Raw genomic sequence first — 26888 nt, 5'->3', positions numbered from 1 at the left:
GAAAAAGAATCCTGGTCTTGGGAAAGTCCGAGGTCATTGTAAGCAAAGGAGTTAGTCAAGGTTAGTCTTTTAACCTGTATACAACCGACCTTCATACTATTATTGATCATAAAAGTCTCCTTTTTTTAAACGCGGACGATTTTTTTCTTATTGCTTTTGACAAAGACTTCATGACTGCAAGAGAAATTATTGAATAAAAGGTGAATCTTTTTAAAGAAACTTCCAAATCATCTGTGATACATTTTAACTATAGAAGACGTTCTTTAAATATTATGTGCAACAATCTAGTGATTAAAGATATTGACCATGTTATTTACTTAGGGAAAACCATTAATACTAACAACTTTTTTTTTTTTTTTTTTTGTAATAGCAGGATAATGTTTATAATGTTTGGCTCTTGGATGTCCCTGTCAGTGGCTCTTGGGCGGTTGGAGGGCCTTGGTGCTGCTTCAGAAGCTGCCGCCTGAATATGGGCTGTTAACTCTTCAACAACGGTGTCGATGTCAACCGGGGAGTCAAGTGTCGGGCTGGGGTCGGTAACGTTGTTCAGGTAGGATTGGTACTTGTCAACGTCTGTTGTCTTGTAGATCAGCTTTTTGCGGGCTGACCTGAGCAAGGCTGGGGTGAAAAGTGACACGGCAAAGGCGCTGTGGTCCGAGAAGAGGTCTTCTACTTCTCTCGCTTGAATTCCGGCAGAATCCAGTCCTCCGGAGATGGCGAAGTCTAGCACATCAGGGATTTTGTGGGGATCCGTATGCCAGTATGTGGGTGCACCGGTTGCGTGACAGCTCAAGATTCGGGACTGAATCTGCCTGTATAGGGCCGAGCCCTTTGGGTTCGTAATCCTGGAGCCCCACCAGGGGTGTTTAGCATTAAAGTCCCCTCCGATTATGAACTTGGGGCCGAGGCAAGCCGAATTCCTGTTCGTGGATGTTGTGCCTGGGGGGGCAATATGCTGCGGCGATTGTTATGTCACCGTTAATAGTGGAGATTTTAATTTGGGCACATTGCACCCAGTCTTCGCACATGGCTGCAAGTGCCTCATACTTGATGCAGCTGCGAATAAGGATAGCCGCGCCCCCGCGACCTCTACCGTTCGGGTGGTTAGCGGCAATGAGGTCGTATCCTCTAATAGTCAAGTATGATCTGTTGGTAAAATGCGTTTTTGATATGAGGAGAACGTCTGCTTGGAGGGTCTTGCAATATAGCTCGACCTCTGGCCTTCTTTTTACCAGGCCGTTAGCATTCCATATGGTTATATTTAATTGCGTATGCATAAGGATTTGCAAACGGTGGCCATCATTTGGGCTATTTGGCTCAAGACCTTCTCCATCATGCGCTCAAACATAGATTCCATCCTAGCCGTTAGGGCGTCCATTGGATTACTTGAAAGACTGGGATCGGAATTGGGGTTGGAGTCAAACTGTGGTGCTCCGTTTTTGACTGCGCTAGCATAGCTTATGTTAGGGTTAATTTTGCTGAATTGAGGTTGCTGGCGTCTTGGGGGAGTCTGCTTGGGGGCGAACGTGCTCTTTGCCTTTTTGTAGGCTGGACAGCCCTTGTAAGAGGCCGCGTGTGATCCGTCGCAGTGGAGGCAGACTGCTGGTTCACTGGCCATTTTGGTGCATTCGGACGATGGGTGCCTATCTCCACACTTTACGCATCTGTACTCTAGATGGCAGTACCGTTTCGTGTGACCGAAGCCCTGGCAGCGATGGCATTGGGGCACATCGTCGAATTTTTTTGGTGGCTCAACCGTAACCACCGTGCTGCATAGCCGCTTGACTTGAAAGGCCTCCTTGTTGTTTTTGGCTGGCTCGAGGTTAATAAAGAAAATGTTTAGTGGCTTCTTTGTACCTTTTTGCATAGGATTGTGTATATCCCAGACTTTGTGTCCATGGCTGCTGAAACCCACCTTAATATCCTCCGGGTCGGTGGAGAAGTGGAGGCCTTTAACGACGATCCGATAAGCGCGCTCGTCTCGGGGCTGAAATGTGTGGTATCGATGGTTATTTTCGCTCAGGAACTTTTTCAGAGTTGAGTAAGTATCCTTGTCTGGAGTCATGACTTGTGTTGTTAGTGCTTGCTTTGTAGGTCACTTCAACATCCCCGCCTAAGAGGTAGGAAATGTCTTTGGAAAGGCCCTTGATGCTGGATACGTCCGGGATAAAAATTGGGGGCGGTTTGATGATTTTCGCCGTTTTTACCGCAGATTGCTTGGTCTTCTTATCATCTTTTTTCTTCATAACGTCAACCTCCATTGCGCTGACACGATCTTCATCGTCTAAATCAGATAGAATTGCATAATAATTTTTTTTTAATATTAGCTTTAAGTGCAGCTCTGGCTGCTTCGCTGGTGGTAGGTTCGTCTTCCATAATGGGTTTTTTAGCAGACTTCCGCTTCATTTCTCCATGCTCGGAGTCGCTGGAATCGTCATCTTAAAAAATTAGAATAGGCTTTCTTTTTCGAAGGCGGCTTGATTTTGATGGAACTGGGAGGGTTTTGCCAGCCCATTAAGTTGGTTTTGCCCGAGAATGGCCGCAAGATTAAGTAAATAAGAGTGGTTTTATATTTTTTGGTGATTGGAACAAAAATTTAAATTTTTCTTTTTATTTTTTAACAAACAATAAAACGATGCTTTCGGTTCAAAGCCTACCTCTCGATTATCAGTACTAACAACTGCTCTATCAATCATGTTAGACACATGTTAGTGGATGCCGCTGTGTTATCCACCCCAGCGTAGCTCTTAAGTTTTTTAAAGCCTTCGTCAGACCCAAATACGAATATGCATGCTCTACCTTTGCTAATATCTCAAAGACTGTTACATCTAGTATCTAACTAACACGCTAACTTCTACCTAGAGAATCTCTTGGACTATTAAAATCCACTCCTGTAAATATTATTAACCACCTAGCAGTGGAACTCCCCCCTGCCTATAGAATGAAATTTGCTACAGCTAAGGAATTAGCTAAAATGTTCACTCATTGTTTAGGTGTTATTCAAGCCCTTCAAAAGCGGAATTCTTCTAATCGCATTGTGGCTGAAATCCTCAGAAAAATTGATAACAATATATTGGTAATTCAACTACATCATATTCCGAGCCATTTGAATATTAAAGGAAATGAAGTTGCTGACTCTGCTGCAAAAAACGCCAATACCTTGGGATCCTATATAAATATCAAATACACGATCAATGATGCTATCACTCACATCTTCAACAGAATTAAAACTGATTGGGAGCGCGAATATAATTCTTTTTGCATAGAAAGGAATAAAGGATACTGTCTTCTATATCCATATACCTTACCCAAACCATGGTTCCAATCGGAAAACTGCAATCTTAAGAGATTGCAGATCAAACAAATTTATAGAATCCTCAGCGGTCATTCTTTTGATAAATATACCCTATACAAACTAAAAGTCCATGACAGTCCCAACTGCGATTGCAATTTCAATACAATAGAAGATATTTCACACACAATTTTAAATTGTTCCAAATACGATAATATTCGCAGGAACTTCCCACTCCTTCTAAAATACGATACCATTCATCGAATTTTTTCGCAAGAATCAGTTGAAAATTACAGCGCTATAACTAATTTCATTAAACTGGCTAATATAGATTTATAAGGCGCCTTTTAACATTTTTATGTCACTGGAGATAATTAATACTATTAACTATGGATAACTATTAACTACCAGCATGTGCATGTATTTGACTATCGCATCTATCTTCATTATCGTTTATTTCCCATCTACATCATCAAGCCTCAAGTCATATTTATATAAATAATTTGTTCGCATTGTCATAACAAGGATCTTGAAATTTTTAATTTCACACATAGGCGTTGGCGTTTACCCGTCTTCACGGGACGGCCAAGGAATTCTTCCCCCACTACTGAGCTGGGAAGTAACTTAATTTACAAAAAAAAAAAAAGGCAAAGTACAATAACAATTTATCGTGTTTTCCCTACTCTACTCAATCGTGCTAGTCCGAATGCATTTTGTTGTGGAATCCCGAAAACTTTTTAATGTAAGAAATTCTTTTTTGATTTTGTGGGCCCATAGCCTAGTGGGTAGTGTAGCTGCACGCTAAGCGTTGGGTCGTGGGTTCTCGAACCCCAGTCATGGCAATCATGACCTCCAAAGTTTTTCGGCTTCATTATGCTTAGTGGTCTCTTTTCCGATGCTACTAAACATGTGAGGTCGAAAAACGGTATTCCCAGATATCGACAGGTGGCAGCCCCACCTCTGGGATAGGTTGCCCCTGGCTAATCACCGGATCAACCGAATAACAACTGATTAACGAAACTAATACAAGAAGAGAAGAAACCAACCACCCCCCCAACCCGTTGACGACCATTCGCATATCGAAACGGACACGAATTGGACAATGGAACGTGAGGACTTTAATGGAACAAACCAGACTGGCGCAGTTTGAAGGAGAAATGGAGAAAAAGCAAATCGCAATCGCAGGCATCAGTGAGATGAGATGGAGAGGCAACGGGATAACAACAACATCAAGCGGCAATCTAGTGATGCACAGCGGGACCAATGATGGAGGCAGGAGCGGAGTCGGGATATATGTGTCCAAACAGTATAAACAGGCACTAATTTCCTGGAGCCCAGTATCCGACAGAATCATCATTGCCAGATTCCGATGCAATGGTAGACACATCACCATCGTGCAGTGCTATGCCCCAACAGAAGACGCCAGCGATGACATCAAAGACGACTTCTACAACGCCCTCACATCCTCACTCAGTAGGATCGAAAGAGGTCACATAAAAATTCTCATGGGAGACTTCAATGCGAAAATCGGCCCCAACAACAACGGATTGGAAACAATCATGGACCGACATGGTGTTGGCACACGCAGCAATAATGGTGACAGGCTAATCGACTTATGTCAGACCTTCCAACTGGTTATTGGCGGCACTGCATTCCCCCACAAGGAAATCCATAAATACACATGGACCTCTCCGAATGGTATTCCCCCACAAGGAAATCCATAAATACACATGGACATCACATCCTCACATCCTCACTCAGTAGGATCGAAAGAGGTCACATAAAAATTCTCATGGGAGACTTCAATGCGAAAATCGGCCCCAACCACAACGGATTGGAAACAATCATGGACCGACATGGTGTTGGCACACGCAGCAATAATGGTGACAGGCTAATCGACTTATGTCAGACCTTCCAACTGGTTATTGGCGGCACTCTATTCCCCCACAAGGAAATCCATAAATACACATGGACCTCTCCGAATGGACATACTCGCAACCAAATCGACCACATCTGCATAAGTAGGAAATGGAGACGCTCGATGATGGATGTTAGAAATAGGAGAAGCGCGTCTATCGACAGTGACCACGAGCTGATAATCGGAGAGCTTTTAATCAAGCTCAGACGAAATAGCAACACTGTCAACAGGACCATAAGAAGACCGCCTCCCATTAACGTACAACGGCTGAGTGACTCCAACCTATCCAACAGAATGGCCACAACGTTGCGTGAACAGATGACACAACCGTTGAATCACTCATGGGAACAAACATGCAGTATACTGAGGAGCACCGCGGAGGAGATGCTTGGCACCCGACAACGCAGGCGCACGGATTGGATATCAGCGCACATTTGGGAACTTGTGCGCAAACGGAACAGCCTAAAGTCGAAAGCAGATCATGACTGCAGAGCTCGCGACGAACACAAAGAGCTGTGCAAGATGGTGAAGAAATCAGCACGAAACGACAAAAGGAAATTTCTGGACAGGCTCGCTGAAAATGCAGAAAGCGCAGCCAACACGAACAAGATGCGCTCACTGTACCAGATAATTAGTCAACTGACCGGAAGGTGCCATAGACGAACCCAACCAATGCGGGACACAAATGGAAGACTCCTTACTGATGATGAGGCACAACTCCAGAGATGGCGACAGCACTTTATGGAGATCAGCTGCACAGAACAACCGAGCAGCACGCAAGATAACTTCAGGAGTATTGTACCGAGCAATAACCTCAGAGTATCACCCACGGCACCATCAATTAGAGAAATAAAGGATGCAATCAGGAAATTAAAACGCAACAAAGCGGCTGGAGATGACGGCATACCGGCCGAACTTCTCCAGATTAACACGCAACTAATGGCCGAAACACTGCATCCACATTTCAATAATATATGGGAAAGTGAGCGGATCCCAACATCCTGGAAAAAAGGAATTATCATTAAGCTACCGAAGAAAGGAGACCTCAGTGACTGCAACAACTGGCGAGGCATTATCCTGTTGAACACAAGTTACAAGGTACAAGCCACTCTACTAAACGAACGTCTTCAGGAAAAACTAGAGCAATACGCAACAATACGAGACGAACAAGGAGGTTTCAGACCACACAGGAGTTGCGTAGACCAGGCAAACACACTACGCGCTATAACCGAACAAACTGTGGAATGGCGCTCGCCGCTGTACCTCCTGTTCATAGATTTCCAGAAGGCATTCGATTCGGTAGACAGAGCAGCGATATGGAGGGCACTTGCAAGAAAGGGAGTGCCAGTGAAAATCATAAACATAGTGAAAGCTATGTATGATGATGCTGAGCTGGCGGTACTGCACAACGGGAAAATTAGTGCACCCTACCAGACGAACACAGGCGTCAAGCAAGGATGTCCTCTATCACCACTTCTGTTCAACTTGGTAGTCGACGAAATTATGAGAGAAGTATGCATGAACAGACGCGGAATCACCTGGAACTTCACCCGACATCTAGAAGACTTGGATTACGCGGATGACATATGTCTCTTGGCTCACAAATTCGAAGACATTCAAGCCAAAGCTAGGGACCTCGAGATCCGAGCCAGCGCAGTAGGCTTAAAGATCAACGCATCAAAAACGAAAGCTATGCGGATCAACAACTCCAACACAAACAACATCACAATCGGAGATAATACCATCGACTTCGTGGACAGCTTCACCTACCTCGGTACTTTCATAACATTAAATGGTGGAGTGGAAAGTGATGTGCAGAACCGACTGCGCAAAGCGAGGTCTGCATTTCGAAGACTACACCGAGTATGGAGAAACCAGCAGATAAACAGAAAAACAAAGCTGCGCATATTCAACTCGTGTGTAAAATCCATACTGCTATACGGATCGGAGACGTGGCTGACCACTCAAAGGATATTGATGAAGTTGCAGGCTTACATCAATAAGTGCCTAAGAATAATACTTGGGGTATTCTGGCCAGACAGAATATTCAATGAGGACTTATGGCACTGCACAGGAGAGGTCCCAATCCAGGAACAAATAAAGAAACGGAAATGGAAATGGATTGGCCACGCTCTGAAGAAGGAACCAGGAAGCATCGTAAGGATGGCTCTGGAAAGGAACCCACAAGGAAGCAGAAGAGTGTTTCGCCCAAAGATGACCTGGCGCCGTACAGCACTCCTAGAAATATCCCGGAAGAACATCAGCTTGGACACAATAAAGCAAACAGCGGCAAATAAAGTTAGGTGGAGAGCCCTTGTAGAGGCCCTAAGCTCCACAGAGAAATAATAAGGAAAAAAAAAAAAAAAAAAAAAAAAAAAGTTGGTCGACTTGAACAAATAAATTTCATTCGTAAGATCAATAAAATTTCGTAAGATCATTTTTTAAGTAACAAACTTTGCATTAATTGGCATAATAAGCTGATATAATAATAAGCTGTTGTAAAAAAATAGGTCCTATTCATATTTGCTACAATAAAATGTATTTTTATTATAATGATATTTATTGAAACCCCTTCTGAATGTTAGTAGAATTTTATGGTTCAGTGCATCGACATAAACAAAAATAAAGGCACAGTGGCCGAATTATTAAAAGTTGAGGCATAAAATAAAATACAGTTCCCAGGGAGTTACAAATTGGTACAGTTAATGGTTATAATACATATATAAATTGGAAAAACCTTGAGATTGATCGGTTCACGCCCAATCTTACCTCCCATATTAGCATATTATAATTTTTTGAATTTTATGCTTATTCTTTTATTTTTTTTTGTATTAAATATATAAACATAAAAAGATATTTTGTACCATTTTTTTCAGCATCTATCTCAAAAGAAGAGGAATATTATCAGAGTCATTATCATATTCATTATCAGAATCTGAATCGATATCAGATTCAATATTATTGTCATCTACTATAACACCTGGCTCAGCGAAAAGAGCCATCACTTATGACGGCAGCTTGTCCTTATATGTTTTAAGCTTTTTATTTGAATAAATGCTCGATATTAAGGGACCCGAAGTGTCCATAGCTCGGTGATACATGTCCTCTATAGTATACTATTATAACGACTATTTTTTCGTGCGTGAGATATTCTGCCGAGCTTATAACATTTGTTTCGAGCCTCGAAGGCGTTTTTGCCAAAACATCCGACGGGAAAAGCAGAGGAAGAAATTATTTGTGATGCATGCACCAAGATCTTGTGTATGGTCGGTGACATTGGGTACCACGGATACTTTTCCATATATAAAGAAGCAATTTCATTACAAAAACTTTCAAACTCGCAAGAAATGGCAATTAAATTTGTTTTAAAGAATTCAAGAATTTTTAAATCAAATTCTGAATAATTCTGAATAAAACGAGGCCAATTTCATTCGAAAATTATGAAAATTGTTGAAGTTATAATGCTTTTCCCAAAAAAATTCAGTGCAATTTTACTACCGCTCCGGAGTAAAAGTGTGTAAAAGAAAGAAATAAGTGAAATGGAAGGGCACACTATTACTCCGGAATCAGAGCTTGAAAATTACCTCTTACACAAGAATTTAATTTAAATATTAAAGTCCAATCCGAGTTCATTCATCATAAAATAAAATTAGTTTTGAAAAAAGGCATGTACTGTAAAACTGAGTAATTTTTATGTCATTATGTGTTGTGTTATTGTTTTAATGTTTGTGTTTCATCAGTAACCTGTCGAGTTGCGAATATTACATAGATATTATCTATGTGTATACATAGAACTAAGATAAAGAAAAAGTTGTGGTACTAGTCTTTCCCATTGTTTGGTCATTGAGATTTTTCAAATAAATAAATCAAAATAAAAATAAATAAAATAAAATAAAAGTAAATAAAAAAGGCGAATTGTGTTTAGTTTTAAACGTTATAAAAATGTTAATTTCTTCATGCAGACGAAGCAGATACATATGTAGATCAGCTTATGGTGCAAGTTAAATTGTTTGTAGTTCGGTAAATTAAAAAAATGTAAATTTTATTTTTTAATTTTACAACTTGGTGTTAAACCTTTATTTATTAAATGTAATTATTACAAGACACTTTTGATTTCTCTTAAATATTTTTGTCAACCGTTCGCGGTCTCGGTCAAAATAGGACTGACTTCTTAATTCTTAATCTTATCCAAAGAACCTCGGCCATCAGTTGTGTTTAGATTAGAGGCTTAAGATGAAACTGTCGCATCTTATCGATGCAATTAAGCTGATCGATGCAATTTGGTGGGTACTTGAAACGCAAAAGGCGTAATTGATTGGGCTTTGGAGGGAAGCTGATGTTTACTTTTGATTTTGATTTGTTTATGGGGAACCGAGATCGGACCTCAGAGCCAAAGACAAAGCCAAAGGCAAATGCAGAGTTTGAAAATATTGTTTATAAAAGCCATTAGTGGCCTGTATTTAGGGGTTGGATAACTTGCATGCTCTACCTTTGCTAATATCTCAAAGAGTGTTACATCTAGTATCCAAAAGCACGCTAACTTCTACCTAAGAAAATCTCTCGGACTATTAAAATCCACTCCTGTAAATATTATTTACCACCTAGCAGCAGAACTCCCCCTGCCTGTAGAATGCAATTTGCTACAGCTAAGGAATTAGCTAAAATTTTCACTCTTAATCTCCCAGCTGCTTTACTACTTAAAATCAACTTCGCCGCCAAAAACACTAGTTATATCAAAACATACTTGGAATTTAAAGACATTTTTGATTCTTTAACCTATGTAGATTGTTCATTTTCTAAGCTTCGGTTTTTAACATTTGATTCTAATTTTTTTAAGGGTTTTTGACATAACAAGAAATCTAGCAGCCCTGACGTGGTGGACATTCTTTTTAGAGAAAAACATAGTTTATTAACTAGCCAAAATTTTGAAATAATTTACACGGACTGCTCTATTAGAGATAATTTCACTGGGTGTTCCTTTTATCATGTCAATAGTAACACAACTAAAAGCAACTAAAACTAAAACTAAATGAATAAGAAGTTCTCTTCACTTACTGCAGAGCTTACAGCCTTAGAGAAAGCCATTGAATTTGCAATTAACCAACATATTACAAGGGTAGCTATACTAACGGATAGTTTGGGTGCTATTCAAGCCCTTCAAAAGCGGAATTCTTCCAATCGCATTGTGGCTGTATTTCAGAAAAATTGATAACAATATATTGGTTATTCAACTACATCATATTCCGAGCCATTTGAATATTAAAGGAAATGAAGTTGCTGACTCTGCTGCAAAAAACGCCAATACCTTGGGATCCTATATAAATATCAGATACACGATCAATGATACTATCACTCACATCTTCAACAGAATTAAAACTGATTGGGAGCGCGAATATAATTCTTTTTGCATAGAAAGGAATAAAGGATACTGTCTTCTATATCCATATACCTTACCCAAACCATGGTTCCAATCGGAAAACTGCAATCTTAATAGATTGCAGATCAAACAAATTAATAGAATCCTCAGCGGTCATTCTTTTGATAAATATACCCTATACAAACTAAAAGTCCATGACAGTCCCAACTGCGATTGCAATTTCAATACAATAAAAGATATTGCACATATAATTTTAAATTGTTCCAAATACGATAATATTCGCAGGAACTTCCCGCTCCTTCTAAAATACGATAACATTTATCGAATTTTTTCGCAAGAATCAGTTGAAAATTACAGCTCAATAACTAATTTCATTAAACTGGCTAATATAGATTTATAAGGCGCCTTTTAACTTATTTATGTCACTGGAGAAATTTAATACTATTAACTATGGATAACTATTAACAACCAGCATGTGCATGTAGTTGACTATCGCATCTATCTTCATTATCGTTTATTTTCCATCCACATCATCAAGCCTCAAGTCATAATTATATAAATAATTTGTTCGCATTGTCATAACAAGTATCTTGAAATTTTTAATTTCACACATAGGCGTTGGCGTTTACCCGTCTTCACGGGACGGCCAAGGAATTCTTCCCCCTCTACTGAGCTGGGAAGTAACTTAATTTATAAAAAAAAAAAAAAAAAGGGCAAAGTACAATAACAATTTATCGTGTTTTCCCTACTCTACTCAATCGTGCTAGTCCGAATGCATTTTATTGTGGAATGCCGAAAACTTTGTAATGCAAGAAATTCTTTTTTGATTTTGTTTGGGTAAATGGTCGACTTGAACAAATAAATTTCTTATTCGTAAGAGCATTTTTTAAGTATCAAACTTTGTATTAATTGGCATAATAAGCTGGTATAATAATAAGCTGTTGTAAAAAAATAGGTCCTATTCATATTTGCTACAATAAAATGTATAAAATGTATTTTTATTATAATGATATTTATTGAAACCCCTTCTGAATGTTAGTACAATTTTATGGTTCAGTGCATCGACATAAACAAAAATAAATGCACAGTGGCCAAATTATTAAAAGTTGAGGCATAAAATAAAATACAGTTCCCAGGGAGTTACAAATGGGAACAGTTAATGGTTATAATTTATTATTATATGGCCATGACAACCCTTTTATCGGGTCTCGGCCTGAAGCGTTCGGGGTCGTCCTCTCCTTCGTGTCCCAACAATCACCGCATCAAACACCTTACGAGCCGGAGCGTCTTCATCCATTCGGGCAACGTGGCCCAGCCAGCGAAGTCTTCGAGATTTCACTCGACTGGCTACGTCAACATCACCGTACAGCTCATACAGCTCGTGGTTGTATCTGATGCGATAAACATCGTCCACGCAGATTGGGCCAAAGATTTTACGAAGAATTTTCCTCTCGAACACTCCAAGAGCAGCTGCATCTGACTGCGTCACTGTCCAGCACTCCGCACCATATAGGAGTACTGGAAGAATAAGCGTCTTGTAGAGTGTGATTTTTGTGCGTCGAGAGAGAGCTCTACTATTAAACTGCCTACTGAGCCCAAAGTAACACCTGTTGGCAAGTGTTATTCTCCGCTTAATCTCCAGACTGACATCATTTGTGCTTGTTGTAGCAGTGCCTAGGTAGATAAACTCCTTGACGGACCCAAAGCTATAGTTTTCTGCAGTCAGCTGAGAATCAAGACGCCGCGGTTCTCTGCTAGAGCACACCATAAACTTTATTTTCTCCATATTCACTGCTAGTCCTAATTTTGCTGATTCCTTTTCAATAGCCCCGAAGGCTCCTGTGACATCACGCTTGGTGCGGCCAATGATATCAATATCATCAGCATAACCAAGGAGCTGGACACATCTGTTGGTTAATATAGTGCCCGACCGATGTACACCAGCCTTTCTTTGTAGTCGGCTTTGTAGTCGACGAAGAGATGGTACGTGTCGATCTGGTTTTCGTAAGACTTCTCCAGGATTTGGCGCAAGGTGAAAATCTGGTCAACAGTGGACTTGCCTGGCCTGAACCCGCACTGATAAGGTCCAATCAGGGGGTTTCAGTCTTTCACCCAATACGCTCGTTAGGACCTTGTATGCAACTGGAAGAAGACTAATTCCGCGGTAGTTGGTGCGCCCCGTAGCATCACCCTTCTTCAGGATGGGACAGATTATGCTGAGGTTCCAATCTTCGGGCATGCTCTCCATGAGCCATATCTTACTGATTAGTTGGTGCATGCACCCTACCAGAATATCACCAGCTGCCTTAAACAATTCTGCCGCCAGGCCGTCAGCACCTGCAGACTTGTTGTTTTTAAGCCGTTGGATTGCATCCTTGACTTCGATATGACTTGGGATTGGCACTTCAATATCAGTGCCATAGATTGGGGTTCGTGGATCATAGTCTTCAGAGTCTGTGCTTGAGCCAGATAACAAGCTCGAGAAGTGATCCCTCCATAACCTCAGCACGACCTCTGTTTCTGTGACAAGATTTCCATCATTGTCCCTGCACGCCACTGTACCAGTCTTAAATCCTTGGGTCAGACCCTTGACCCTCTGGTAGAAGTTACGTGCTTCATTTCTGCATCTGCTGCTCTCTGTGCTCTCACAGTCTCGCCTTTCCTGCTCTTTCTTCTTGCGTCTGAAAAGGCGTTTCTCGTCTCTTCTTCTCGACCTGTAGACATCCACAATCGCTCGTGTCGCCCCAGCCTGCAGTGTTCTTCCGTAGGCATCATCCTTTGCAGCTGTTGCGTCATGACACTCCTGATCGTACCATGGATTCCTTGATAGAGGACGCTGGAATCCAAGCACTTCTTCTGCCGAAGCTCGCAGGGAGTGGGTTATGAGCGCCCACATATCGCTTATGTCTTCAGGTATTGAAGGTGCTCGGCTTAATAGCCACGAGACGTGAGTGGAGAATGCATTCTTCGCCTGTTGTGATTGCAACTTTCCGATGCCCAGCCTTCTTAACGCACTTCGACGTGCACTCTTCACCACACATAGCCGTGTGCGAATCTTAGCTGCAACAAGATAATGGTCGAAGTCGATGTTGGGACCCCGACAGGATCGCACGTCGAGTATATTAGATGCGTGCCTTGCATCAATCACAATATGATCGATCTGATTTCTGGTCAGTCGATCGGGAGAGAGCCAAGATGCTTTATGGATGTCCAAATGACGGAATCCAGTACTACGAACTACCATATTATGCGCAGCTGCAAAGCCTATTAATCTGAGACCATTGCTCGAGGTGGTCTCATGTAGACTAAATCGCCCGACGGTGGCACCAAAGATGTCTTCTCGTCCTACTGTGGCATTAAAATCCCCGAGGAGAATTTTCATGTCATGGGAAGGACAGCGGCCATAAGCTCGGTCGAGCTCCGCATAGAAAGCGTCCTTGGTGGCATCATCCTTTTCCTCCGTTGGGGCATGTGCGCATATCAGGCTGATGTTAAAGAATTTGGCAGTAATTCGGATCGTTGCAATTCTCTCGTTTGTTGGCCGAAAGTGAGAGACTCGGCGCCGCAGCCTGGCACCTACAACGAAACCACAACCAAATTCATGCCGTTCTGGATGGCAGCTGTAGTAAATGTCACAGTTCTTCTTCTTTATGCAGCCTTGTCCTATCCATCGCATTTCCTTGATAGCAGTGATGTAATGGTTATAAAACATATATAAATTGGAAAAACCTTGAGATTGATCGGTTCACGCCCAATCTTACCTCCCATATTAACCATATTACAATTTTTTGAATTTGATGCTTATTCTTTTATTTTTTTTTGTATTAAATATATAAACATAAAAAGATATTTTGTACCATTTTTTTCAGCATCTATCTCAAAAGAAGAGGAATATTATCAGAGTCATTATCATATTCATTATCAGAATCTGAATCGATATCAGATTCAATATTATTGTCATCTACTATAACACCTGGCTCAGCGAAAAGAGCCATCACTTATGACGGCAGCTTGTCCTTATATGTTTTAAGCTTTTTATTTGAATAAATGCTCGATATTAAGGGACCCGAAGTATCCATAGCTCGGTGATACATGTCCTCTATAGTATATTATTATAACGACTATTTTTTCGTGCGTGAGATATTCTGCCGAGCTTATAACATTTGTTTCGAGCCTCGAAGGCGTTTTTGCCAAAACATCCGACGGGAAAAGCAGAGGAAGAAATTATTTGTGATGCATGCACCAAGATCTTGTGTATGGTCGGTGACATTGGGTACCACGGATACTTTTCTATATATAAAGAAGCAATTTCATTACAAAAACTTTCAAACTCGCAAGGAATGTCAATTAAATTTGTTTTAAAGCATTCAAGAATTTTTAAATCAAACTCTCAATAATTTTGAATAAAACGAGACCAATTTCATTAGGAAATCATGAAAATTTTTGAAGTCATAAAGCTTTTCCCAAAAAAAGTCGGTGCAATTTTACTAACTCTCCGGAGTAAAAGTGCGTAAAATAGAGGAATAAGCGAAATGGAAGGGCACACTATTGCTCCGGAACGCAAGCACTGACATACTACTACAAGTTTTCTGCCTATTTTACGCCGTTTGCCTAATTCCCTACAAATTCAACTCACCTGATGCGACCCCTGTAGAAAATTCAGGATCGCTACCTGGATAAGATTCAGGATCGTGAAAAAATGTTTGCCTAATTCCCTAAAAATTCAACTCACCACTTAAGATAACTGTCTAAGATTCAGGATCATGAAAAAATAAATAAAATTGATGAACAAAAAATTGTTTATTTATAAAAATTATATTCAAGTTGCTGCACTTCATTTAAAAGTATATTTTACTAAAATTCTTTTGTAATTAATTTAAAATTAATGATGAAGAACAAATAATTATTAAAAAAAAAATATTCAAAATTATATTATGGTGTTGCATGTCATTTAAAAGGATTTTTTACTCCAATTCTTTTTTAATTAATTTAAAATTAACTCGTACTTATATAAAGAAATTTAATTTTATAATATAAAATAGTGTCGGGTCAAGCAGCAAGCAACTAATTTAAACACAACAATTAATAAGTAACTGATGTTTTGCTGGTCGCAAGCCGACTCTATTTCGGCCGCTCGGCTTCGCTACTTCGGCGCTTATAGTTAGCGAGCATCCGCTCAGCCTATTCTGCAAGGTTGGCGCCACTCTCGTTCGTCTTCTTACTGCGCTCGCATCCTAAATTGGATTTGAAATATTGTACATAAATCCTAATTTCATATGCGGCCTGAATAAAGTTTTATAACGTTGAAATTAATTAAATTCTGATTTTTTATTTACGGCATCGAAAACTCTCGATGACCAAACATTGGTGAACCCCGACGTGATCGTTAATATACACATAAACAAATTGCTAAAACAAAAACAAAACAATTTTGTAAACAGTGTTATGTGAAATTATCATTATCGAATTATCATACTTGTCTAATAAGTTTATTTACAATAATAAACAAATTATAATATATTATTATATTATACATACATACAGGCATAAACATAACGTTAGTTCACAAGCACACATACATATTTACGATCCACAACGCAAGTGCATTCGCCCGCGCATAGACTTCATACAAACATACGATCCACAACGAAAGTGCATTCGCTCGCACATAGCTTCATATATACGTGCGACATGGTCAGATAGCCACCATGTTCAGCGACTTCAAGGCCATCCACGGGGAGCTTGAGGATTTGGACATTTTGCAGATCAGCAGTGACCTTCGATGGACTGTTTCGGAGCTCGTAGCGACGATGCAGGCGGAAATTGAGCACGAGACGACCCTTCGCTCATCTCGAATTGCTGCCCACTCCACCCTTTCCAACGGAATGTCCACCATGCAGGCTGACCCAGGTTTAGGTCAAAGTTTTCAGGTGCTGCCTCCTTTGCCGCTCCCTACGTTCAGCGGTGGATACTCGGAATGGGCTGAATTTTACTCGATCTTCTCTACCATCGTCGGCAGCAATCCTCGTATTAGTAAGGTGGAAAAGTTGCAAAGGTTGCGATCTTGCCTTCGGGAGTCCGCTTTCGAAGCAGTGCGTTCCTTGGAAGTCTCCGACGAGAACTATGATGTTGCGCTGAATTTATTGGAGAAACGATTTAATAACCGTCGCTTAATATTTCAGGCACACGTGAACGAGATTCTGGGCCTCAGTCTGTTGGAAAGTGGCTCAATAGCAGCGCTTCGAAGTCTTTCGGACAAATTTAATGCCCATATGCGAGCCTTAAAGAATTTGGGTACTTCAGTTCAGATCGCCAGCTGCATCATCGTCCAAGTTCTGCTTCAAAGGTTGGACCCAGCTACCCAGGCCAAGTGGGAGGAGAGTCAAAACTCCTCAGGTTCAGACGCCATCCCTACTTGGGAGTCGATGGCCGAATTTTTGGAGCAGCGGTGTAGGACGCTGGAGGCTATGGACGTGGCCATGGCTGCATACGCCCCGGGCGCTCATGTGGGAAGGCGTCGAGGTGCAAATAATGGTAGATCATCCTTTATTGTTACTAATTCGCTTCCCTCTACCTGTGCTCTATGCGGTGGATGGTCCCATATAATGTCTGCATGCCCCCGATTTCTATCAATGCCCCCTGAGATTCGCCTTGGTGAGGCCAGGCGACTCGGTCTTTGTCGGAAGTGTCTGCAAACGGGCCATTACATGCGTGAGTGCCTCGCTGCTAGTTGTCGCAGTTGTGGAAGGAGGCATCACAGCCTGCTGCATTTCCTGGAGCCGCCGGCATCTAGCGGCCAGACTTTGGTTGGTCCTCCCACGTCAGCCATAGCCGAGGTCGCCGAGCCTGCAGCCTTTTCGCCGTCCACTGCTAATGCACTAGTTGCTCAAGGTCACAGCGGCGATATATCGTGGCTTGCTACAGCGAACATTTTGGTTCGTAGTCGCGCTGGATCCCTTGTTCCATGCCGAGCTTTGTTGGATTCTGGATCTCAGGTGCACGTGATCACTTCCCGGTTGGCAAGTCAGCTGCAGCTCCGGAGGTACAAATCATTCATGGCGGTGTCTGGTATTGGAGATGCCGGCTTTGCGACAGATGGATTCGCTGTTGATGTTCTCCTACGTTCCCACTGTTCCGAGTACTCGGCCCTGGTTAACGCCGTCATCGCTGCCAATATCACGGACCTGCAGCCTAGCTTCAGTTTGGATGTCTCCAGCTGGAATATTCCTGGCAATCTTTCTTTGGCTGATCCTGAATTTTTCCGCCCACAGCGCATCGACCTTCTTATCGGAGCCAGTCTGTTTTATGAGCTGTTGTGTGTTGGGCAAATTAAGCTCTCAGCCGGCCTGCCATTGCTGCAGAAAACTCAACTTGGATGGGTCGTGTGTGGAGGCGGTTCACAGGTCCAGAGAAGATCACTCGTTTCCACTGCCCACAAGGATGTTCCGGAGAGCGCAACAATGCTGGATGATCAGCTGGATTCTTTGCTCCGCCGGTTTTGGGAAATCGAAGACTGCTCCGAGCCTATTGTGAAGCGGACGAAGGAAGAGCTAGATTGCGATGCGCATTTCGTGCAACATGTTGCTCGGCTGGATTCCGGCGCTTACGCTGTGCGGCTTCCGTTAAAATGCGGCTCTAAGCTGCTGGGAGAGTCGTACCCCCAAGCTGTTCGACGATTTCTTTCCCTCGAAAGGAAGCTCTGTCGCCGTCCTCAATTAAAGGAGCAATATGCTGCCTTCATAAAGGAGTATCTGGAGTTGGGTCACATGTCTCCAGTCCCTTCTGATGCGAGCGTCACTGGCCAATACTTTCTTCCACACCATTGTGTTTTAAAGGAGGACAGTTCAACAACCAAGCTCCGGGTTGTCTTTGATGGATCTGCTGTCACAACTTCTGGGTATTCATTGAATGACGTGTTGATGTCTGGCCCAGTTATTCAGCCAAAGTTACTGCATATTCTGTTAAGGTTCCGATGCCATCGGGTGGCCATTACTGGAGATATTTGTAAAATGTATAGTTGCGTCAGGGTTTTTCCTGAGGACAGCTATCTTCAGTGTATTCTTTGGCGGGATTCCACCCAGGATGAGTTACAGGTTTTTAAGCTGGACACGGTCACCTACGGAACGAAGCCTGCCTCATTTTTAGCAGTTCGGACAATGCATCAGTTGGCAGATGATGAGCAAATAATGTTTCCAAAGGGGGCCGAAATTCTGCGTCGCGACTTTTATGTGGATGATCTGCTTTCCGGAGGCGACTCTATAGATGAAGCTATTAGCATAATGCAGCAAACATCCGCCATCCTTGCCAAAGGCCATTTTCGGTTAAGGAAGTGGTGCTCCAATGTTGCTGACGTTCTGGATAAGGTGCCTGAAGAAGATCGGGAGTCTTTCCTAAAGTTTGATGATGGTAGCAACTTCACAAAGACACGAATTCCCTAGATGGGTGCTAACATCGAAATCCGAGGTGGAGGTCCATGGATTCTGTGATGCCAGCATTGAGGCGTATGGGGCATGCGTTTATGTCGTGTCCAAGGGCGCAGGATCTGCAAGCTATTTACTCTGTTCGAAGTCCCGAGTTGCGCCGTTAAAGACTGTTACGGTGCCTAAGCTGGAGTTATCGGGAGCCGAGTTGTTGGCTCGACTTATGTCGGAAGTAGAGCAGTTGAAGGTCTACGTTGGAAAGTATTTTTGCTGGTGCGATTCTGCTGTGGCTCTGTCTTGGATTCGAGAAGAACCCTCTCGGTTTAATGTTTTCGTCGCCAATCGAGTTTCGACCATTCAGAAGCTAACTAGAGAAATGGAGTGGCGGTATGTTCCCACTTCTTTGAACCCAGCAGATATCCTGTCGCGTGGTGCTCTTCCCAATGAATTGGTTGAGAATAAGCTGTGGTCTCATGGACCTCCGTTTCTCGTTGGATCCCAAGAGACGTGGCCAACCGCGGTCCCATCTGAGAGATCAACCCTGGAGTTGCGTGCAAGGGTCCTGCTCATTCAGTCTCCGTACGTGGATATAACAGCGGTTTCTAAGTACGCTAATTCGTTTCCAGCACTGCAGAGGGTATTCGCTTACGTATACAAGTTTTCTCAACGAATTCACCACAACGGTGTTACGGCTAGCGATATAAAATCTGGAACACAGCTGTTACTGCGGCTAGTGCAACGTGTGCATTTTTGGGAGGAAATAAAGGCTCTTCAAAATGGAAAAGACATAGCGGTATCCAGTGCCCTTGCCTCATCCTCTCCCTTCTTGGACAAATTTGGACTGTTGCGCGTAGACGGCCGGCTAAAAAATTCGTCGTTGGATTTTGATAGTCAGCATCCAATTATACTTCCAAGAAGCCATCCAGTTACGCGGGCTATAATTGTTGACCTCCATGAGCGAAATTTACATACGGGACCTCGCGCACTGTTGGCAATTATTCGGTCCCAATATTGGCCAATTGGGGGGAGAAAAACCGTGACGAAGGCATTACACAAATGCATCCGATGCTTCCGGACTAAGCCTCGGCTGTTGCAGCACATTATGGCTGATCTCCCGGAGGAAAGAGTTAGCGGCTCCCAGGTCTTCGGAGTCACTGGTGTGGATTTTTGTGGACCGTTCTATTATAAGCCGGAAGTGCGTAATAAGGCTCCAGTAAAATGTTACATTAGCATTTTCATTTGTTTTGCTACGAAAGCCGTCCACCTGGAGCTTGTAAGGGATCTGTCCACAATGTCTTTTTTGCAGGCTTTGAAGCGGTTTATATGCACCCGCCGAAGTCCTCAACATATTTGGTCTGACAACGCAACCAACTTTGTTGGAGCCAAAAACGAGCTAAAGGAGCTGCGCCGATTATTTCTAAGCGAAGAGCATCCTTTATTGTTACTAATTCGCTTCCCTCTACCTGTGCTCTATGCGGTGGATGGTCCCATATAATGTCTGCATGCCCCCGATTTCTATCAATGCCCCCTGAGATTCGCCTTGGTGAGGCCAGGCGACTCGGTCTTTGTCGGAAGTGTCTGCAAACGGGCCATTACATGCGTGAGTGCCTCGCTGCTAGTTGTCGCAGTTGTGGAAGGAGGCATCACAGCCTGCTGCATTTCCTGGAGCCGCCGGCATCTAGCGGCCAGACTTTGGTTGGTCCTCCCACGTCAGCCATAGCCGAGGTCGCCGAGCCTGCAGCCTTTTCGCCGTCCACTGCTAATGCACTAGTTGCTCAAGGTCACAGCGGCGATATATCGTGGCTTGCTACAGCGAACATTTTGGTTCGTAGTCGCGCTGGATCCCTTGTTCCATGCCGAGCTTTGTTGGATTCTGGATCTCAGGTGCACGTGATCACTTCCCGGTTGGCAAGTCAGCTGCAGCTCCGGAGGTACAAATCATTCATGGCGGTGTCTGGTATTGGAGATGCCGGCTTTGCGACAGATGGATTCGCTGTTGATGTTCTCCTACGTTCCCACTGTTCCGAGTACTCGGCCCTGGTTAACGCCGTCATCGCTGCCAATATCACGGACCTGCAGCCTAGCTTCAGTTTGGATGTCTCCAGCTGGAATATTCCTGGCAATCTTTCTTTGGCTGATCCTGAATTTTTCCGCCCACAGCGCATCGACCTTCTTATCGGAGCCAGTCTGTTTTATGAGCTGTTGTGTGTTGGGCAAATTAAGCTCTCAGCCGGCCTGCCATTGCTGCAGAAAACTCAACTTGGATGGGTCGTGTGTGGAGGCGGTTCACAGGTCCAGAGAAGATCACTCGTTTCCACTGCCCACAAGGATGTTCCGGAGAGCGCAACAATGCTGGATGATCAGCTGGATTCTTTGCTCCGCCGGTTTTGGGAAATCGAAGACTGCTCCGAGCCTATTGTGAAGCGGACGAAGGAAGAGCTAGATTGCGATGCGCATTTCGTGCAACATGTTGCTCGGCTGGATTCCGGCGCTTACGCTGTGCGGCTTCCGTTAAAATGTGGCTCTAAGCTGCTGGGAGAGTCGTACCCCCAAGCTGTTCGACGATTTCTTTCCCTCGAAAGGAAGCTCTGTCGCCGTCCTCAATTAAAGGAGCAATATGCTGCCTTCATAAAGGAGTATCTGGAGTTGGGTCACATGTCTCCAGTCCCTTCTGATGCGAGCGTCACTGGCCAATACTTTCTTCCACACCATTGTGTTTTAAAGGAGGACAGTTCAACAACCAAGCTCCGGGTTGTCTTTGATGGATCTGCTGTCACAACTTCTGGGTATTCATTGAATGACGTGTTGATGTCTGGCCCAGTTATTCAGCCAAAGTTACTGCATATTCTGTTAAGGTTCCGATGCCATCGGGTGGCCATTACTGGAGATATTTGTAAAATGTATAGTTGCGTCAGGGTTTTTCCTGAGGACAGCTATCTTCAGTGTATTCTTTGGCGGGATTCCACCCAGGATGAGTTACAGGTTTTTAAGCTGGACACGGTCACCTACGGAACGAAGCCTGCCTCATTTTTAGCAGTTCGGACAATGCATCAGTTGGCAGATGATGAGCAAATAATGTTTCCAAAGGGGGCCGAAATTCTGCGTCGCGACTTTTATGTGGATGATCTGCTTTCCGGAGGCGACTCTATAGATGAAGCTATTAGCATAATGCAGCAAACATCCGCCATCCTTGCCAAAGGCCATTTTCGGTTAAGGAAGTGGTGCTCCAATGTTGCTGACGTTCTGGATAAGGTGCCTGAAGAAGATCGGGAGTCTTTCCTAAAGTTTGATGATGGTAGCAACTTCACAAAGACACTGGGTCTTGCTTGGGATCCTGCAACTGACCGCTTGCTATTTTCTTTTGAAGGGATTCAGTCAATCTCAAAGCCCACTAGGCGCATTGTGCTTTCTTCAGTCGCTCGGCTTTATGACCCCTTAGGCCTTGTTGGTCCTGTAATTTCAAAGGCAAAGATCTTTCTTCAGAAGCTGTGCCGTGAGAAGTTGTCCTGGGATGAAAGTCTTCCTCAAGCTCTTCACTGCGACTGGAATATGATTTGTAGCAGCTTTGGTAGTACGCAGCGCGCCGAATTCCCTAGATGGGTGCTAACATCGAAATCCGAGGTGGAGGTCCATGGATTCTGTGATGCCAGCATTGAGGCGTATGGGGCATGCGTTTATGTCGTGTCCAAGGGCGCAGGATCTGCAAGCTATTTACTCTGTTCGAAGTCCCGAGTTGCGCCGTTAAAGACTGTTACGGTGCCTAAGCTGGAGTTATCGGGAGCCGAGTTGTTGGCTCGACTTATGTCGGAAGTAGAGCAGTTGAAGGTCTACGTTGGAAAGTATTTTTGCTGGTGCGATTCTGCTGTGGCTCTGTCTTGGATTCGAGAAGAACCCTCTCGGTTTAATGTTTTCGTCGCCAATCGAGTTTCGACCATTCAGAAGCTAACTAGAGAAATGGAGTGGCGGTATGTTCCCACTTCTTTGAACCCAGCAGATATCCTGTCGCGTGGTGCTCTTCCCAATGAATTGGTTGAGAATAAGCTGTGGTCTCATGGACCTCCGTTTCTCGTTGGATCCCAAGAGACGTGGCCAACCGCGGTCCCATCTGAGAGATCAACCCTGGAGTTGCGTGCAAGGGTCCTGCTCATTCAGTCTCCGTACGTGGATATAACAGCGGTTTCTAAGTACGCTAATTCGTTTCCAGCACTGCAGAGGGTATTCGCTTACGTATACAAGTTTTCTCAACGAATTCACCACAACGGTGTTACGGCTAGCGATATAAAATCTGGAACACAGCTGTTACTGCGGCTAGTGCAACGTGTGCATTTTTGGGAGGAAATAAAGGCTCTTCAAAATGGAAAAGACATAGCGGTATCCAGTGCCCTTGCCTCATCCTCTCCCTTCTTGGACAAATTTGGACTGTTGCGCGTAGACGGCCGGCTAAAAAATTCGTCGTTGGATTTTGATAGTCAGCATCCAATTATACTTCCAAGAAGCCATCCAGTTACGCGGGCTATAATTGTTGACCTCCATGAGCGAAATTTACATACGGGACCTCGCGCACTGTTGGCAATTATTCGGTCCCAATATTGGCCAATTGGGGGGAGAAAAACCGTGACGAAGGCATTACACAAATGCATCCGATGCTTCCGGACTAAGCCTCGGCTGTTGCAGCACATTATGGCTGATCTCCCGGAGGAAAGAGTTAGCGGCTCCCAGGTCTTCGGAGTCACTGGTGTGGATTTTTGTGGACCGTTCTATTATAAGCCGGAAGTGCGTAATAAGGCTCCAGTAAAATGTTACATTAGCATTTTCATTTGTTTTGCTACGAAAGCCGTCCACCTGGAGCTTGTAAGGGATCTGTCCACAATGTCTTTTTTGCAGGCTTTGAAGCGGTTTATATGCACCCGCCGAAGTCCTCAACATATTTGGTCTGACAACGCAACCAACTTTGTTGGAGCCAAAAACGAGCTAAAGGAGCTGCGCCGATTATTTCTAAGCGAAGAGCATCAACGGTCACTGCTGGAGTTTTGCTCTATGGAGTCCATCGAATGGCATTTTATTCCTCCTCGATCTCCGCATTTCGGTGGTCTGTGGGAAGCGGCTGTTAAAACCGCCAAGCACCATTTTTACCGAGCTGTCGGATCTGCAGTTCTGGGATTCGAGGAGCTGCGAACGCTGCTGTGCCATATTGGGGCTGTTATAAATTCACGACCCTTATTGTCTCTTTCAGAAAATCCTGCAGACCTTGATGTTCTGACCCCGGCTCATTTTTTAACTGGTGGTCCGTCAGTCAGCTTTATCGAGCCTGATGTCACAAAGCTGAACTTCAACCGGTTGGACAGCTGGCAGCGCGTGTCTTTCCTGCAGCAGTCTTTCTGGTCCCGATGGAAGGAGGAGTACCTAAGTCTTCTCCAGCAGCGCTCCAAATGGCGCGCCTCTGGTCCTGCCTTGGCCCCGAACGATGTGGTGCTAGTAAAGGACGAGAATCTACCTCCGATGAAATGGCCGCTTGCGAGAATAATGGAGTTAATCCCTGGTCGGGATGGCATCTTTCGAGTGGCGGTGATAAAAACCTCATCTGGAATTACCAAGCGAGCAGTGACTAAGCTGTGCCTTTTGCCCCTTAAAGATGAAGTTGGAGTAGAAGCCCCAACTGGGGGGAGAATGTCGGGTCAAGCAGCAAGCAACTAATTTAAACACAACAATTAATAAGTAACTGATGTTTTGCTGGTCGCAAGCCGACTCTATTTCGGCCGCTCGGCTTCGCTACTTCGGCGCTTATAGTTAGCGAGCATCCGCTCAGCCTATTCTGCAAGGTTGGCGCCACTCTCGTTCGTCTTCTTACTGCGCTCGCATCCTAAATTGGATTTGAAATATTGTACATAAATCCTAATTTCATATGCGGCCTGAATAAAGTTTTATAACGTTGAAATTAATTAAATTCTGATTTTTTATTTACGGCATCGAAAACTCTCGATGACCAAACAAATAGAATATAGAATTTTACCAGGAGTAAGTTTATCAAGAGTATACCAAGAGCAAGTAGTATATATATAAGTAAAAAAAAAAGGAACCAATAAACCTGCTGCGATCCCTTTTTATCACTTTTTTGCAGGAGACATATTTACCATATGTCAGGGTCGGATGCAAGGTCAATATGTATTTTTTATTTAGGAATATATATATATGAGAGTATATTGGATTGTAGATTAATGTTCCCACCAACATATACATGCATACACGGATATAACGCAAGAAATCAGCCGATTGCCTATTTAGGCTCTAGGCTCTAAGCGTTATCTTTGCTTTCGAGTCTTCTGATTGGTTTTCCCTATTCATTAACCGGAAAAATGTGTGGAAAATTGGGGTGGTTTTCATGAGTTAACTCATGTACATGTATTGTTGATACCAATACATTCAAACACAAGTACCTGTTTTCCGTTTTCGAGGACCTATAAGTTTTGAGGTTTATGCTAAGAATCAAATTTTCAGTATAAATCTTGCCTTGCCGGTTAAAGCAATTATAGCGCTTTTTCTTTTTCCAAAAAAAAAAAAAAATAAATACGAAAAATTTAAAAATGGAGTCGAAAGTTGCGTGTGATTTGTGCTCTGAAATTATTAGTGTGAATGAGTTTATAACCTATTATGAGCGATGTGAAGGATCGCGAAATGCATTCTCGAAGTTAAAAAAGAAATCTCAGGCCAACAATTTGGCGAAAGTTTTCTATCGTTCGCGAACAACGGAGTCTAAAGAACAGAATGAAAATCAACGACAAAAAATCCAAGGTAGCAGAAACCAAGGACCTACTGTAAAATATAGTCTATTCAACGTCTCATCAGCTGTAAAACGAAAGGCTGTTGAGCACCAGGGAACTAAACCCCAAGATGGACATCCCAAGGATATTGAAGAACAACAACATCAAAAAGAGCTTGACTCGACCGCCCAGTTGGTAAGGAGGAAAGAAAACTTGTGTGGCAAAATGCTAACATTTTTCCTATAACACAAAGTGATACCTTTTACACAAAAGAGTATAAGGATATTCGGAAAGCGCGAACTATATTTAAATGATTTTTACACTGAATGTAAAACTCATCTTAAAAACATTATAAAATATGTAAAAACATCTTAAAAACATTATAAAAGTGCGTCTATCAGTTCATGGAAAATATATAAAACCAACTAATGAAGCAGATAAGTTTCATGAAGAAACTAAACATTCTTCAACAACGTATAAAGTGACATACGGTAGTTCATACAACGACATGGAAGAAATTTTAAACAATGATAATGAAGAACTAATTGCAAAAGCTGATGAATTCCATTAAAGGGATTCAGGATGTATATGAAATTTATAAAGGTCGCATAAAAGATCCTACAATTAGGACTAAAGAAGTTAATAGCAACCATATTGATATATTTGGTATAGAAAATACTAAAGAAAATTGTTTGCATTATGCATACATAACATGTATAAAAACATTGTGTAAATCACAAGTAAATCACTGAAATTCGGAAAGATGCTTTTGTAGAAATTGCCTACAATTTTATTGCACCACAAACAAGACACACAATATTAAGGAGTGCGGTCAAGTGGCTGCACTATACCCCCAACCGAACACAAAACCCAAAAACCATATTTGAGAATTTTTCTAAAAAACTGTCACCACGTGTGGCAATTTATGCATATATTGAGGCGGTTTTGGCGGCGGTATATAATAAATACTGGAAGGGTAAATAAAAACCGATTTACATCGATTTACTTTGATATCTGCGACGAGGACTACCAGGAGCATGGGAACTGCTATGCATATGAAAAGACTATAGGTACGGATGAACGCGTTCAATATTTTAACCAGTTAACGGGTAAATACCAAGGA

The 26888-nt window shown here is 42.8% G+C and overlaps 3 protein-coding genes across 15 annotated transcripts in view; 2 read left to right on the top strand and 1 right to left on the bottom strand.

Moving 5' to 3' along the window:
- The window catches only part of mmd (disintegrin and metalloproteinase domain-containing protein mind-meld), a 747894-nt gene that overhangs the window by 129582 nt on the left and 591424 nt on the right, over positions 1–26888 (top strand). The window lies entirely within an intron of this gene.
- On the top strand, positions 4450–5016 carry LOC138926576 (craniofacial development protein 2-like). Its single transcript, XM_070281225.1, has one exon. It carries the CDS (start codon positions 4450–4452, stop codon positions 5014–5016), a length of 567 nt encoding a protein of 188 aa, XP_070137326.1.
- Positions 11786–14190, bottom strand: LOC122321607 (uncharacterized). Its single transcript, XM_070281221.1, has 5 exons — positions 14168–14190; positions 12719–14072; positions 12575–12663; positions 12178–12494; positions 11786–12105 (listed from the first exon to the last, which is right to left on the bottom strand). Exons 1-5 carry the CDS (start codon positions 14188–14190, stop codon positions 11786–11788), a joined length of 2103 nt encoding a protein of 700 aa, XP_070137322.1.

Source organism: Drosophila bipectinata, chromosome XL, assembly GCF_030179905.1.
Source record: "Drosophila bipectinata strain 14024-0381.07 chromosome XL, DbipHiC1v2, whole genome shotgun sequence".
NCBI lineage: Eukaryota > Metazoa > Arthropoda > Insecta > Diptera > Drosophilidae > Drosophila > Drosophila bipectinata.
This window is presented reverse-complemented; position numbering and strand designations above follow the sequence as displayed.

Bases quoted from the DNA above. Each gene is read 5' to 3' on its own strand.
- LOC138926576 (XM_070281225.1), top strand. From the start codon at position 4,450: ATGGAGAAAAAGCAAATCGCAATCGCAGGCATCAGTGAGATGAGATGG.
- LOC122321607 (XM_070281221.1), bottom strand. From the start codon at position 14,190: ATGAATTTGGTTGTGGTTTCGTT. The intron at 12,495-12,574 runs GTACCATCTCTT...ATTAACCAACAG, and splicing joins TACGAAAACCAGATCGACAC to ATGTGTCCAGCTCCTTGGTT. The intron at 12,106-12,177 runs GTAGGCAGTTTA...TTATTCTTCCAG, and splicing joins CAGGTGTTACTTTGGGCTCA to TACTCCTATATGGTGCGGAG.